The 13808-nt window shown below is 37.3% G+C and overlaps 1 protein-coding gene across 4 annotated transcripts in view; it reads right to left on the bottom strand.

Moving 5' to 3' along the window:
- The window catches only part of LOC145984022 (ligand of Numb protein X 2-like), an 881878-nt gene that overhangs the window by 74398 nt on the left and 793672 nt on the right, over positions 1-13808 (bottom strand). For all 4 annotated transcript variants that reach the window (XM_083117335.1, XM_083117333.1, XM_083117336.1 and 1 more), the window contains exon 5: positions 4849-4955. In XM_083117335.1, coding sequence (XP_082973461.1) covers positions 4849-4955 — 107 coding nt within the window. The remainder of the gene's footprint in view (positions 1-4848; positions 4956-13808) is intronic.

The raw sequence follows: 13808 nt of genomic DNA, 5'->3' as shown, positions 1-13808 counted from the left end.
CAATACACTACAGACCTTTCGACCACGCACCTATTCGACGCTCTTGCCTATTCAGTACGGAACGTCACACTGTTGCTAACGATTGACGGTGATCGTTTAAATTTCCCCATTCCATTTTACTGATTTTTTCCTGATTATGCTTAATTTGTGGACAAGTGTATTTCATAATAATAACTAGAAGTTACTACACAATTTGCTGATTCGTGGTTGTAGTCACATATAGTACCACGACTGAATTAATATTAATATTATATTAATAAGTATATATATATATATTACTATTTGTCCCAACAATTACATTAACCTACATGTCTTAACAATTGCACCATACGGTATAATGCATACCTAACACACACACACACACACACACACACACACACACACACTACTGCTGGCTTATTACTTATTTTTACTCCACAGTATACATACTAATCAATTCAATGTACTGTTTTATAATTGTATAATCTTTATATTACCTTTATTGTATTATCATGATCATTATGTTTTTTCTCTTTCATTGTTTTTATTCATTTATTGTATCTCTGACAAGGGTGGTTGTAAGAACGGCCCATGAGGCCGAAACACCTGCTTAAATAAAAACAATTCTATTCTATTCAATGTCATATAACTAATTGTTATATTGCGGAAGTACCCTGAGAAAACTGAAACAATGAGACCTCACAGTACGTGGAATGGCATACAAATAAATATGGACTTTTCATTCTCAGGTGAGCAGGTCGAAATGTTACCAGCAGAAAATTAACATTGTCATGTTTTCATGGGAAATGGAGAGAGAGAGAGAGAGAGAGAGAGAGAGAAGCGTCAATGTTTGACTCTCAATGTGTTGAAGCTCTGACAGCATTTTGTAACGAGCAACCAAGTTTTTTCTGTCCCTTTTTCCCCGTGCGCTTTTTCGCCCTGCCCTTCCGACGAACACGGGCACCAATCGCTAATAATTACCATATTGCCGTTGATCGTGTTCCCACACATGTAACATGAAACTCTCAAAAACCCTCACGGAACAACCGCCTGTGCTTGTACTGAATCACTCTATGCCGCGACCATTTGCAGCGATACTCCCAAAGCATGCAATGACTAAATCTGAATATAAAATAACAGTACTTATTTGTTGAAGTCCACTTTACGATCAGATAGGTTAGTCGGGACTGAACCTACAGTTCAAAGTGGGATCAGAACCACTGAGCAAGATGTCTCTACCAGTGGCGGTACCAGAGCGGAGTGACAACCCCCGATTGACTATTTCGCTCTCTCTACTTTTTACTCCCTTAGTAAACAAGGAAAACTACACAAAAAATACTCTTTTAGCGCAAATATGCGTTTTATATGGTTCACTAAACATGACTGCTTCCCAAGGTTTCTTCATTACAAGAGAACAGGTAGAAAGAAAAGAAAGGTAAAGTTCCCCGTGCACATAGCACATTTAGAGGATGTGGGGGAAGGGCACCACACATTCTCGATCTCTGCCATTTTGGAGGTGATGTGATCAGCACCACGCTCTGGCTGCCATTACCCCCAGGGTTGACTGCAGGTACCTATTGATTTGAGGCTGGGCGAACCCCACGTTGAGCACATTTGTCCTAAAATGTGTATTTACGTCTATGTGCCTATTAAAATAAACTTCAAACTTCTACCTATCTACTTTAATCTGGACGAAAATATTTTCTGCCTGAAAATCAAATATGGCGATAAGTAATCAAGTGTAACCTGCAAAGATTTCAAATAACAAAGAGAAACAAAGTGTCCTACGGAAATAAAAGACCGCAGGAGTTTTCGCAGAAAGTGAAAATGGAATATGTCTACAGAACACTCGCAACATTTCATGAGGAATCCTGCAGTTTTTATTAAACTTTTCTTATTCCATTTCGTTGCATCTTTGTTTATATTTGGATAATTATAGTAGCTTTCTTACTATTTTAGGTTAATCAGGACGACGAGGAAGAATGTCAATTAGTTGAAATTGCTGAATAGTAGGGTGAGACTCAATCGCACAGAACCTTTAGTGTAGATATCGCGAGTCGAGCACTCACCCATATATTATATATGGGTCAAATGTCAAAAGAAAAGGGGACAGGACAAATTTACCACCATTTGCTCGAATTTTTTACGACAGTAGAAGTATTTATCCTCGATGATCTCCTGATCATGCTTGTATTTTTTAAAGCTAAAAACGCAATCGCTTCCTAGTTATGGCATTTTGAAAATTGTATGTTATGCCAGACCTGAAATTTACAATTTGAAAAAAGCTCCACCTATTTTGTTAATTTCTCATGTTTTTTAATTACGTAGCTCTTCAATATATTTGCAGAGTTTGTTGAACGTAATTTGCCTTTTAAGAGAGAATTTCATTCCAGAAAATATTCCTGTTGAAGCAGCGACTGTGCAGATGTCCACTTTCATATTTTAAAAACATATACGACTAAAAAGTTGCATTGATATTACTTTAGGATAAAAAAAATTTGGGCCAGGAAAAATTGGGATTCGTTTTGAAAATATATTCAAAAATTTTGAACTATGTCTACTGCCTTCTCTGGTCACTGAAAATTGAACATTAAATATTTCCTTGGATTTGGATTATCTTTGACCCTCTTGACTCTCCATGCGCAATAGACATATACAGCTTCTACAGTTCTCGCACATTCTTACGTTTTTCATTCGAATAAATATGAAAATTCCAAACAAAATAATATTTAGTTTTGAATGAAGAACTTAATAAAAGATGAAAATGTCTGACTCATTTATATTTCGGAGACCATTGTATCCCGGTGGAGTATCAATTTAAAACGCTCATTCATTTATGCCATGCAACTTTTTGTTGTATATGTATTTAAAATTAGAAAAAAAATACCTGATTTATCGCACAGTGGGCAGCAGTACTGTGCAGGAGTGTTTCCTAGAAGTAAATTCTCTATTAAAAGAAAAGTTATATTCACCAATCTGGGAATGTATTGAGGAGGTATCTATCTACGAAATATTTTATTCAAAAATGAACAAAATTGATGATGGGAACAGTTTGAAAAATCTGTTGAAAATTTTGAACATTTTTACATTTTAGATTTTTATCCTGTCGTCTATGGCTTTAAGAGCTACAAAATGAGTATTCTCCGAGAAGTAGAGATAATCGATGAAAAGCGTAACGTGTTTTCAAAAAACATTAAATGACGTAACATGGAAACAGTCCCTCTTTCTCGAAAAATATTTCAATGCATGCACAATGGGCCTGAGTGAACAAATGTTGTAATGGTCAAAATCAGAAAGGGTGGTGACAGATGGTTCACTATCTGACATGGATTGATCCACAAGCACGCACGAGTCGAAAACATATGTGTTTACAATTATCGAACATAGTGTGATTGAAATCAATAGCTCCAATAACATTTCTATTTTGATGGCAAGATTGGCGTCTGTTTAGTTTGAGAACGGTAGAAATACAAATTGTTCAGAAATGTTAAAATGATAAGAAAGAATAAACGGCGTCAAAACAATGTTTTGTTACTGTCAAAGCTCACTGGGGAAAATTTATCTTTTTTTATTTCAATCATACTTCACCATCTCTTGGTTCTGGCCACAAAGTATACTAAAAGGAGTAATTTTTCAGCTGGTGAAGTAACTCTGCTCTCAGGCGATTTTCTATAACTCAAAACAAATTAACAATGTACGTATCTACTATCTATTCTTATGGTTCGAGGTCTCGAAACTGTTGAGACTGAGTACGTTTACTGGCGTACGCAGGATTTTTTTCGGGGGGAGCTAGAATTGTAAAGGTGTCTTCTATGGGAGGCATACACAATAAAATATTCCGCACATTTAGAACTTTCCACTATCAAAAATGGTGATCTGCGGTTATTTTAAGCGGATTTGAATTTATCACTCTGTTTTTTCCGAGTTCTTCATTGCTTTTATTTGAAAATGTTCATTTTCTGAAAATTTCGGAGGAGGCTGTAGCCCAATCAGCCCCCTTCCCTTCTGCGCGCCAGGGAGTACGTTTGGAGCATTATCTAGTAATATTTAGTTCAGTTTGTATGTAGTTGATACATTAACAGCGTAGAATTGAGTCATAACGTTAAAGTTTTTGAAAACTATTATTAATGGAATCAGAAATTTGCATTCACTTCTCATTTACTTTGTCTTTTATAGCAGTTTGCAACTTCAGACCGCAATTAGTGTTGCTGTTGTCGGCTTGATATTATTGTCGGCATGTCTGCTTTTGTTGTTTTTCCGTTATTTCTATTTGGTTATTTTATGTCGTATTTATACATCTTTGGTTAACCGCAACGACGAGGATGAATGATGAAAAGGATGATGGGGCGAACACAATCGCCCTACCAGGGTTCGAACCTGTAATCTCTGGCTTCGTAACTAGATGGTTGCGGTTACAACTTCGGCACGGAAGTCGGCAGGTTTCCGTTATTGTACGTCGTGTTTAACCCTAGGAAAAGCACGTCTATAAGAATGAACTTGTGAGATTCAAATCCAATATATCCAAATTTGCAGTGCTTGGGAATAATAATAGACGCCAGTTATAGGTGTGTTAGTTACAAAGCTACATGCCCCACACAAGACAGAAAAGCAAGACACTTGCTTGGGCGATATCATATATATATAACTCGAACGCTGGGTATCGATCAAAGTCTTAAATATAATCAGGGTAAAGGTGAGCGCTCAATAATTGCAGAGGAACAAGAAATGGCAGTAGAGAATGAAAAAGAAAATACATTGTAAATCATTTCTCCGAGATTGTTTCCAGTAACCAGCGCCTCGTTAGGTAGCAACGGTATGTATTCATAGAATAATCCTCCACATGATAGCAGAAAACCGAAAGTAACTCACCAAGGCTGTGTCGGCTCCTCCCACTATAGTGATCCCAAGATTGGCTGTGAGGCGAGGAATTTCGATGTGGCTTATTTCCCCTTCCAATACAGGCAGTCGTGTGATCCCTGGAACATAAATGCAAACTAATTAGTGTTTTGAGACCAATGTAGGAGTTAAGAAGTTTTGTTAACAACACGTAAAAGAAAATTGCTTCTCTAATTGAACCATAAAAACATTTAACTTACCACTCCAGTATACCAGTGTCCATTATCAAAATTAATTTTCATCAAATTTAGTATAGATTGCTTTGGACAAAATTACATTTTGTTATGGAAAAGGGTTGATAACAGTATCCTTATAAACTAATATATTACAAGCAACATTAGAAAATTTTCATGTATTCAAATTTCATAAGATTAAAACTATTATTCTAATTAAATTATTAATTATTTCAAATAATATTAATTCAATAGAAATTCAAATAATAATAATAAATATAATTATACTACGCGCATAGTTTTTAACTAAATATCCTGTTTCAATAGGAATTGAATTAATAATTCAAACTAATCTTAGAGGTAGAATACTTATTACATCCATATTTATTGGAGTCATAACTTATTTTGCTTTTCCCCATTTTATCGTGAAATAATATGCCTATCTTGAATCAAAAGATAAGGCCTCCCCTATGGGGAAGTGGTAGCATCGTAGCCTTGTAATCAAGGGGTCCCGGGTTCGATTCCCGGTGGAGGCACATAATGGTTCGGATTCCACTTTAAACTGTAGGTCCAGTCCCGATTAGCCATAATGTGCATGAAGTGGACTTAAAACACCAAATCAATCAATCATTGAATCAAAAGATACAATATTCCAGCAATAGTTAATAAAATAAATACATCACCGACACTAATACAAAAAAGCGAACATGTTTCCATTAAATTCAGTACACACACACACACACATATATATATATATATATATATGATATAACCCCAATATCTGTATGACGAATATCACTAACCCACAGGCTAGGTTGGAATATTTTTTTTTAAAAAATATACACAAAACATGAAATGCTTGAAATACCATGTACAGTTGGTGTAAAAAGATTATTAAAAGAAAAATATGTAGCTACTCTTACCGGACAACTGAAAATATACCATGATTGCCATGTAAGTTAAGTAGTTGTTTCCCTTTTGGTGTCTTTACCAAGTAATTGCTGAGTTAGTAGAACTTTGCACTCGTTTTTGATTAAGACTACGTAAATTTTAAACCATTTTCAGCGTTCTAGCAGCATTTAATTATCATTTTGTATGAACTTAGGACATGATACCATACATTTGTATTTAAGGCAAAGAACGACCCTCTTCGTAAGCAACGCTGATGAAATACATGATCTCCGACGCTGGTTGTTGCTTCTTTCGCCAACTAACAACATTGGATAACGAGGAGATGGCTGAGGCTTCCAATGATCTCCTCATCACGGTTGTCTTCAGCTTCCTGCCGAGCAAAAACGTTCCAATAGGCTGACATTTTCCCTGAGCTCAGTTGCTAACTAGTTAGGAAACAGCCACTCCGAAATTACCTCGTTCTAGCTGGCGCCAACGGTGTGTTTCCTCAACAGTAACTAGAGTGTCGAGTGGAGTTAATTTCGACCATCCTTGCATCGTGTCCTGTTTGTTCAATCAAGGTATTGAATATCAGAGTGTAAAGTAATTATCTATGGGTTGAGGGTATTGATATTGTTTCAACCCCATTTCAGCCTAATATAAAAGTTTGCTTTCATGTTAGTCTAAGACCAGTAAAACAAAATACATTTTCAACTTTTAACCTTCTTAGACAACACCACACGCAGACTACATGAAAGAATAACATGGAAATGAGAGGTTATCAGAAAACATTGTGTACTACAATTTTTTTTCTAATTTAAAGAAAATTTTAAAATAAAACTTGGAATTAAAAAAACTTGGCAACTACATTTGTAATGCCATTTTATATTACTCATCCACTTCATAATTGAATTACTGCTGAAATCGTATTAAAGTTACATTAAGGGCATATTGCACAATGGTTCGGACCCAAATTTAAACTGCAGATCCAATTCCGATCAACCTATTATTAGTATTTACTTTATGCTTCAATGAAACCCTGAACAGAATATTTTCAACCCTATTAAACTTGGTGATAAAAGACAGAACATTTGAAGGGTCATGGTGAAAAACCAAGTAAGTCAATTCTTGTCAAACTCCATGGAAATGAAGCGTGTCTCCGATGGCGTAGTGGTAACGTCATTGCCTTGTAATCAAGGGATCCCGGGTTTGATAACCGGTGGAGTGTACATGGTACAGTAGTTCGGATCCCATTTTAAACTGTAGGTCCAGTCCCAATTAGTCTTTACGTACATAAAGTGAACTAAAACAACCCGTGATAGAAATCAAATCCAGAAAAATGGTATATAATTGCAAAACGTTACTCAACATGTAAGTGAAAAGGTACAAAGAATATATGATTTGATAAATGGAAGTGTCAAGTGTATGAAACGAAACAGATCGTGTTTTAAAGTTAAGCACAGCATCAACGTAGCAGGAAATCATATCGCATGACAGAAAATTGACTTACCTGTTTTTTTTCCACTTGACCCTTTACTTGATTTGATTTATATTACTTCGGTTTTTGTGCCACGTTTGGCTAATTTTCGTAGATGGGGATGAGTGATGACACGATGAAATTGATGAATGGACACTCACAAATATCCATGCCCAGGCTGGGATTCGAATCCGGGACCCCTGGCGTCGTAGCGGTATGTGCTAACCACTCCGCCACAGTGTTGGCGACCTTTTATTGAGTCTTCAAAAATATTATGAATAATAATATGTCCAAAAACATGGAAGTTGGGAGGGATCCCTCCCGGTGGATCCCCACTTGGATGCATCTGCGAAGTGCTCAGTTCGTTCATTTGTTATGTTAAGCCACAGGGAAGCTTTGTGCTAATGTTGAACATCAACTCGCAACGTCTACGGGGTAATACATGTTTTTCTTTTGATTGCTGAAATAATTAAATTTTTCTGTTGGCGTTGTAATCAACTGCTTTCATCCTCCTTCCCTCAATTACGTTCCCTTCCCTTTCGGAACTTTGCCAGCTGGGACGGGATGCTTGAAGTTCTGCTCCGAAGACTCTGCCTTGTTCCTTCTCACGCACTCCAGCTAGTACAAGTGGTTGTCACGACCCACCGCAACATTCATTCAGTTCTAACGAGAGCAATTCCTTCGTTAACAACTTTCTTCCCATCCATACGTTCCTGTACGAGAAGGGGTTGGTTGTTGTTGATGATCAAAAAATGTTTGGTTGCGTTCTAACAGGCCAGCATTCCGGTGTTTGGATGTAACGAGGCACTTTTAACGCAGTTATCAGTAAGTTACTTTTGTTTTCGAGTCACGGTAATTGTATCTAGTTAAAGTTGCAACTGTAACTCTAGGTAACGAAATTAACTTACACAGTTAATTTTCTGTACGTTTCAATAGCAATGAACAAAATTATAATTTGATAAAGGCAACAATAACATGTTAATCTTCATATGTACAGTCACCGGCAATAAAAATGGGACACTTAGATCCTGAAATACTCGCTTCCCAGCAAGGCGTTAGGTGTTTTGCTTACCTTTACGGCGGTGACAGAAATTGTCATTGAAAATTTTCTAATAAAATCTACTCATCGCCGTAGAGTTAGGCAGCACACATAACGTCTTGCAGGGAAGCGAGTATTTCAGGATTTACGTGTCAAAATGTCTTATTGCCGGTGACTGTACATTTTTACAAGCACTTATTTTGCGTGACGTATTTTTCAAGGATACTTGTTAACTTTTGATTGATTTATTGATTTTGTTTATTTTACTTCGCTTTTCTGCCACTTTTGGCTAATCGCGAAGATGAGGTTGAGCGATGATACGATGAAATTGATGAAGGGGTAACAATGAACACCCATGCCCAGGCCGGGATTCAATCCCGTAAGTCCTGACGTCGTAGCGCGGTATGCGAACCACTCCGTCACTGATATTGGCATGGAGTTTACTTTTAATTATTTTATATCTATATATTTATATTTACAGGAATATTTTATACAATTTAACCGAAGTCATTAATTTTAAATAGCCGCATCAGTGAAGAAACAGATACAAGGTTTCTGCTGGATACACTTAGCATTGTAGAGTTTTATCCAAAAGTATAATATCCCTGCTAATTAAAAAATAGCCTAAAAAATAAAGTAGATGTAATGTTAACCCTTTGATTGACTGAGTTGGTGTTTTAAGTCCACTTTATGCACAGTAAGGCTAATTGGGTCTGGACCTACAGTTTAAAGTGGGATCCGAACCACCATGTGCCTCCACCGAGTATCGAACCCGGGACCCCTTGATTATAAGGCAACGACGCTACCACTGCGCCATCGTGGAGGCCCTAAATGTTAACCCTTAGCTGTTCATGTAGAGTACAAAATTCTGTGAGGTTTTGCATAAAATACAATATCATTTGAAATGTTCAAACGTTCAAAAGTAGGAAAATGTATAGGTAATTTATTGCATTTGTCTTTCGATCAAGTTTTTTAATTCTACTTTCATGCTTTATTCTTCCTTAAATATTCATGTAACTCAATGAGATAAAAAAAAAACGGGCAGACGTAATGTAACAACAACAAAAAAATATATAACAGAATCGTAACAGTCCATGGCATCTTCAGCAAAATAACATTGCCGTTCCCATTCGCAGTACGACCATGTGCTCTCTACCAACAAAATCGATACATTTCACTGAAACCCACTTCAATAAATATAATTTTCCAAACGAACAGTTACAGATCGCAGCGCAAACAACAGTGAGTCTTCGCGTGCAATTTGGAATGTACAGAATATAAATCACGTGCAGTCGCGACTGAGTTCTGCCATTCGTACAGTGGCTTTGGAGGTTCCGAAGGCACTTCGAAGTCGATACTATCACGACTCTAACAGAACGCAGCAATGCGGAGACATATTTTGAAGATACTTTATACCGAATGATTTTCAACTATTTTAAAGTTAAAGTCCATTTTATGCACAGAGAAGCTTGTTGTGATTAGGCGTACGCTTTGCAGTGGGAGTTAAACTATTTAGCCCTCCGTCATCCGCGTCCTCATATTAGCACAAATGTCCCGCGCGCCGCACTCAGTGCCGCCCTAACAAAACTACCTTTATTTACATGAATTACACAGGCCTGCGAAATTGAAGTTGTTGAAAAATACAAGAGACGTGTACGCTGAGTTTTACGTTATTGGGTGTGCTGATTTCGAAAATGACCTCCATTTTTTTCAATCACGTCAGGATTTTTTGTACAATCGATATTGATATTTTTGCTAAAATCCTATGTAAAAAGGAATTTTCGCGAACAATTTTGCATGCAATATCTGGCAACAGTGGTTTTGATCCATTTAAATCTATGTAAAATTGATGCTTGGTGATGCAAATTGATTTATTAGCAATTAATTTTATTTTGTATAGGTTTAAATGGAAGAAAACCACTGTTGCCAGATCGCACGAGCCACCTCTGGTCGAGAGAAAAACACAAATTTCCCTTGCGTTTACACTTTTAACATCCCATTATGGTGAAGTTTCTAGAAAAAAAGCACCAACGTATTATGTTCATTTGTGTTTATTAAGGTAACGTACATAAAATAGACGATTGACCACGAGGAGTAATGTATGTGTACATGAACGTTTGACACAAATTGCAAACTGAACAAACAACAAAACCAAACACAAACAAAGTTTATATTTACGTACGTACCCTTTTGCCTTTGAAACTTCCTTTTGACGTTCTTCTTTTATGTGCAATCTCAGGCCTCTCTCGTGTTAACATCCAACAGTAGTCGGCGAGCATGTTCTTGTCCCGTTGTCCTTGATATTTGCGTTCCATATCTTTAATATCTTGGTGGAACCTTTCACCCTGTTCTTTGCTGACTGCTAATAAAATTTCGGGGAAATAGTCCACATGTGAGTGAAGGAAATGTAGTTTGACACTCATTGAGTAACCCAACGCTGGAAATTTGTCCAGCATATTCATAACAATTGCTTTATAGTCAGGATCCCTGTAATTCCCCAGAAATTTACTGACCACATCTTTGAAGGCAACCCAAGCTTCTTTCTCCGTTGTTGTCATGCTAGTCTCAAAGTCTTTATCCTTAATGAGCTTGCGGATATCTGGACCAACAAAGATTCCCTCTGTCAACTTGGTTGTGGATAAACCTGGAAACTTTTTGCACAGGTATTTGAAACAATCGCCATCTTTTGGAATAGCCTTGACAAATTGCTTCATTACACCTAATTTGATATGCAACGGGGGTAACAATACTTTTTTGGGTCAACTAAGCTGTTCCGAATCACATCTTGGTGCCTGGTTCAAGATTTTGTCTTTTAGGCCATTCTTTCTTGACCCAATGTTGAGTCTTTGCACGGCTGTCCCACTCACAAATGAAACATAGGAACTTTGTATATCCGTCTTGTTGACCAAGAAGCATGGAGATAACTTTCAAATCACCGCAAATGGTCCAACCGTGGTCGGCATATTTTATTTTGTTGAGGACGAGAGCCAGGTTTTCATAGCGTTCTTGTAAATGTACCGAGTGTGCAACTGGTACAGATGCATACTGGCTTCCGTGATGAAGAAGGACAGCTTTCAGGCTCCTTGTCGATGAATCTATAAACAGCCTCCATTCATCTTTTTCGTAGGTGATATTAAATTTGCTCATCAATCCGGGAACATCAGAACAATAGACCAGATTCTCCGCTTTCTCAAAGTACTGAACAAAGTCCTTTTCTCGATTCCTGTACCAATAAAACGTGGTTCCTTCAGCAAATAAATGTTTTTCTTTCAATCCGGAGCCCAACAATTCAGCTGCCTCTTTCGAAAGGCCCAGATCTCTAGTCAGATCATTAAGTTCAACCTGGGAGAAGGGCTGAGGTGAATCGCCTCCAGAGGTCTTATATTTGGTATCGGAGCCTTGACCGTCTGGATGTTCCGAGTCTGAAGACTCTGAAGAGATGACTGGTAATTCAGTTGGAGGCAAAGGCACTGGCACATCAGGTCCATGAGGAACGTGGCGTATGGCCGATAGAATGTTCTCAGGATAAGAGATTAGCTTGTGATTTTTTCGGTTATACCCACGGACATGGCAGGCACAAAAGTAGCAATCATCACAGTGGTTTCTCGGCTCCCTCCATGTCATAGGAATTCCAAAGCGTAAAGCAGTCTTCTTTCCGTTGAGCCATAAGCGTAGATCATTGAGACACTGCACACACACTTTATGAGGAGCCCACGATTTGTCCTGGTCTCCGAGTTTCATTCCAAAATACGCAAGATAAAGTTTTCTTACATAGTTTGTAATGGTCAGGTAGGGAGGAAAGCTATTCCACGGCAAAACAACATACTGTATTTATGGTAAATGTTCATACAAATCCACGTACAATTAAATTTTTCAAGAAAACGTGACGTGATAGACATTTTTCTTTATTTTTTTTTGAACTCAGCACGACAAAATACATAAAGTTCACCTATCACTTCCCTTGTATTTTTTTCATCGCAGGCCTGTGTTATTGATGCAAATCGATGTTGAATTACACTAGCGCTCACTTGAAATCAGGCTGTCCCGGGTTCGATACCCGGTGGAGGCACATAGTGGTTCGGATTCCACTTTAAACTGTAGGCCCAGTCCCGATTAGCCTTACTGTGCATAAAGTGGACTTAAAACACCAAATCAATCAATCAATCAATCAATCAATTGAAATCAGGCGAAATATATATGAACGAAAACGTGTCCATATCGGAAACTTTTATTAGCTATCATAGGAAATAAACTTTCAAAAAATGAGAGAAGTGTCTCAGAATTAGAAGCTTAGACCTTTTAATCAAATGTACCAAAATATTATTCTAAAAATAATTAAAACTTTACCATATAATGAAGGAACTAAAAAATGAACTCACCATCTACAAAATTTTAAATGTAATTTTCAAAAAGTTTCAACCTATTTTTCAGAATTTTTCAACGTACTTTTGAAAATGAATGGAAATCGTACAACTTATATGGGCTTAGAAAGGAAATATTTGTTCCAAAATTTTCAATCAAAATCTCACCGACTCGCAGAAAAAGCAATCAAATATTTTAAATACAACTAGCAGAAACTTACAAAATATTTTTAAAATGTTCAAATCTCAATATGTTTTTTACTACTTTTACGAGACATACGCAAAAAAAAGAAGACATACTGACTCAAACAAATTGAACCGATTGTCGTCACTTTTCAATACCGTTATTTTGACAACTCTGACATTTCATATGGATACATACTATAATGGTTTCTGCACACAAATAATTTGCATTTCGAACAACGTACCGTGGTTCTATTCTTCTTATATCCGCCAAATTCAGGCTGGCATGCTATGATTTAAGGTAGGAAACGTCCCCGCGCGCGGTACTGAGTGCCGCCAAAGTGGGACCGATCACTTCAGAGGCGTACAAACAACTCAAAGAACGCCGGAAAAAGACGGGAAGGCCTCTATGTTTTCGTGGGAATAGTGTAGATAGGTTACCTACTGCTTTCCCGACCATTATTGCGCTGATGAAGAAAATAATTCAAAATTTTAAAAAAGGGCCGCGCAGGTTACGGAGGGTTCATTGTGCGTTCTCACACGAAATGGGGACCGGAACTCCTAGAAGTCCCCGTTTAAAACAAAATGTATTAACAATTAATTTTGTTTCAAGAACTGTAAAAAAAATAAGTGCAGTTTGTAATGGTGACGTAGTGGTAACGACGTCGCCTTGTAAAGAAGGGGTCCCGGGTTCGATATACGGTGAAGGCACATTGCACAGTGGTTTGTATTCCACTTGGAACTATAGGTCCAGCTCCGATTAGACTCTTTGTGCATAAAGTGGAGTTAAAACAACAATTGAAACAATT

The sequence above is a fragment of the Lepisma saccharinum genome, chromosome 2, assembly GCF_977018435.1.
Source record: "Lepisma saccharinum chromosome 2, izLepSacc3.1, whole genome shotgun sequence".
NCBI classification, from domain to species: Eukaryota; Metazoa; Arthropoda; class Insecta; order Zygentoma; family Lepismatidae; genus Lepisma; species Lepisma saccharinum.
The sequence above is the reverse complement of the archived record's forward strand: the minus strand, read 5'-3'. Positions and strand labels throughout refer to the sequence as shown.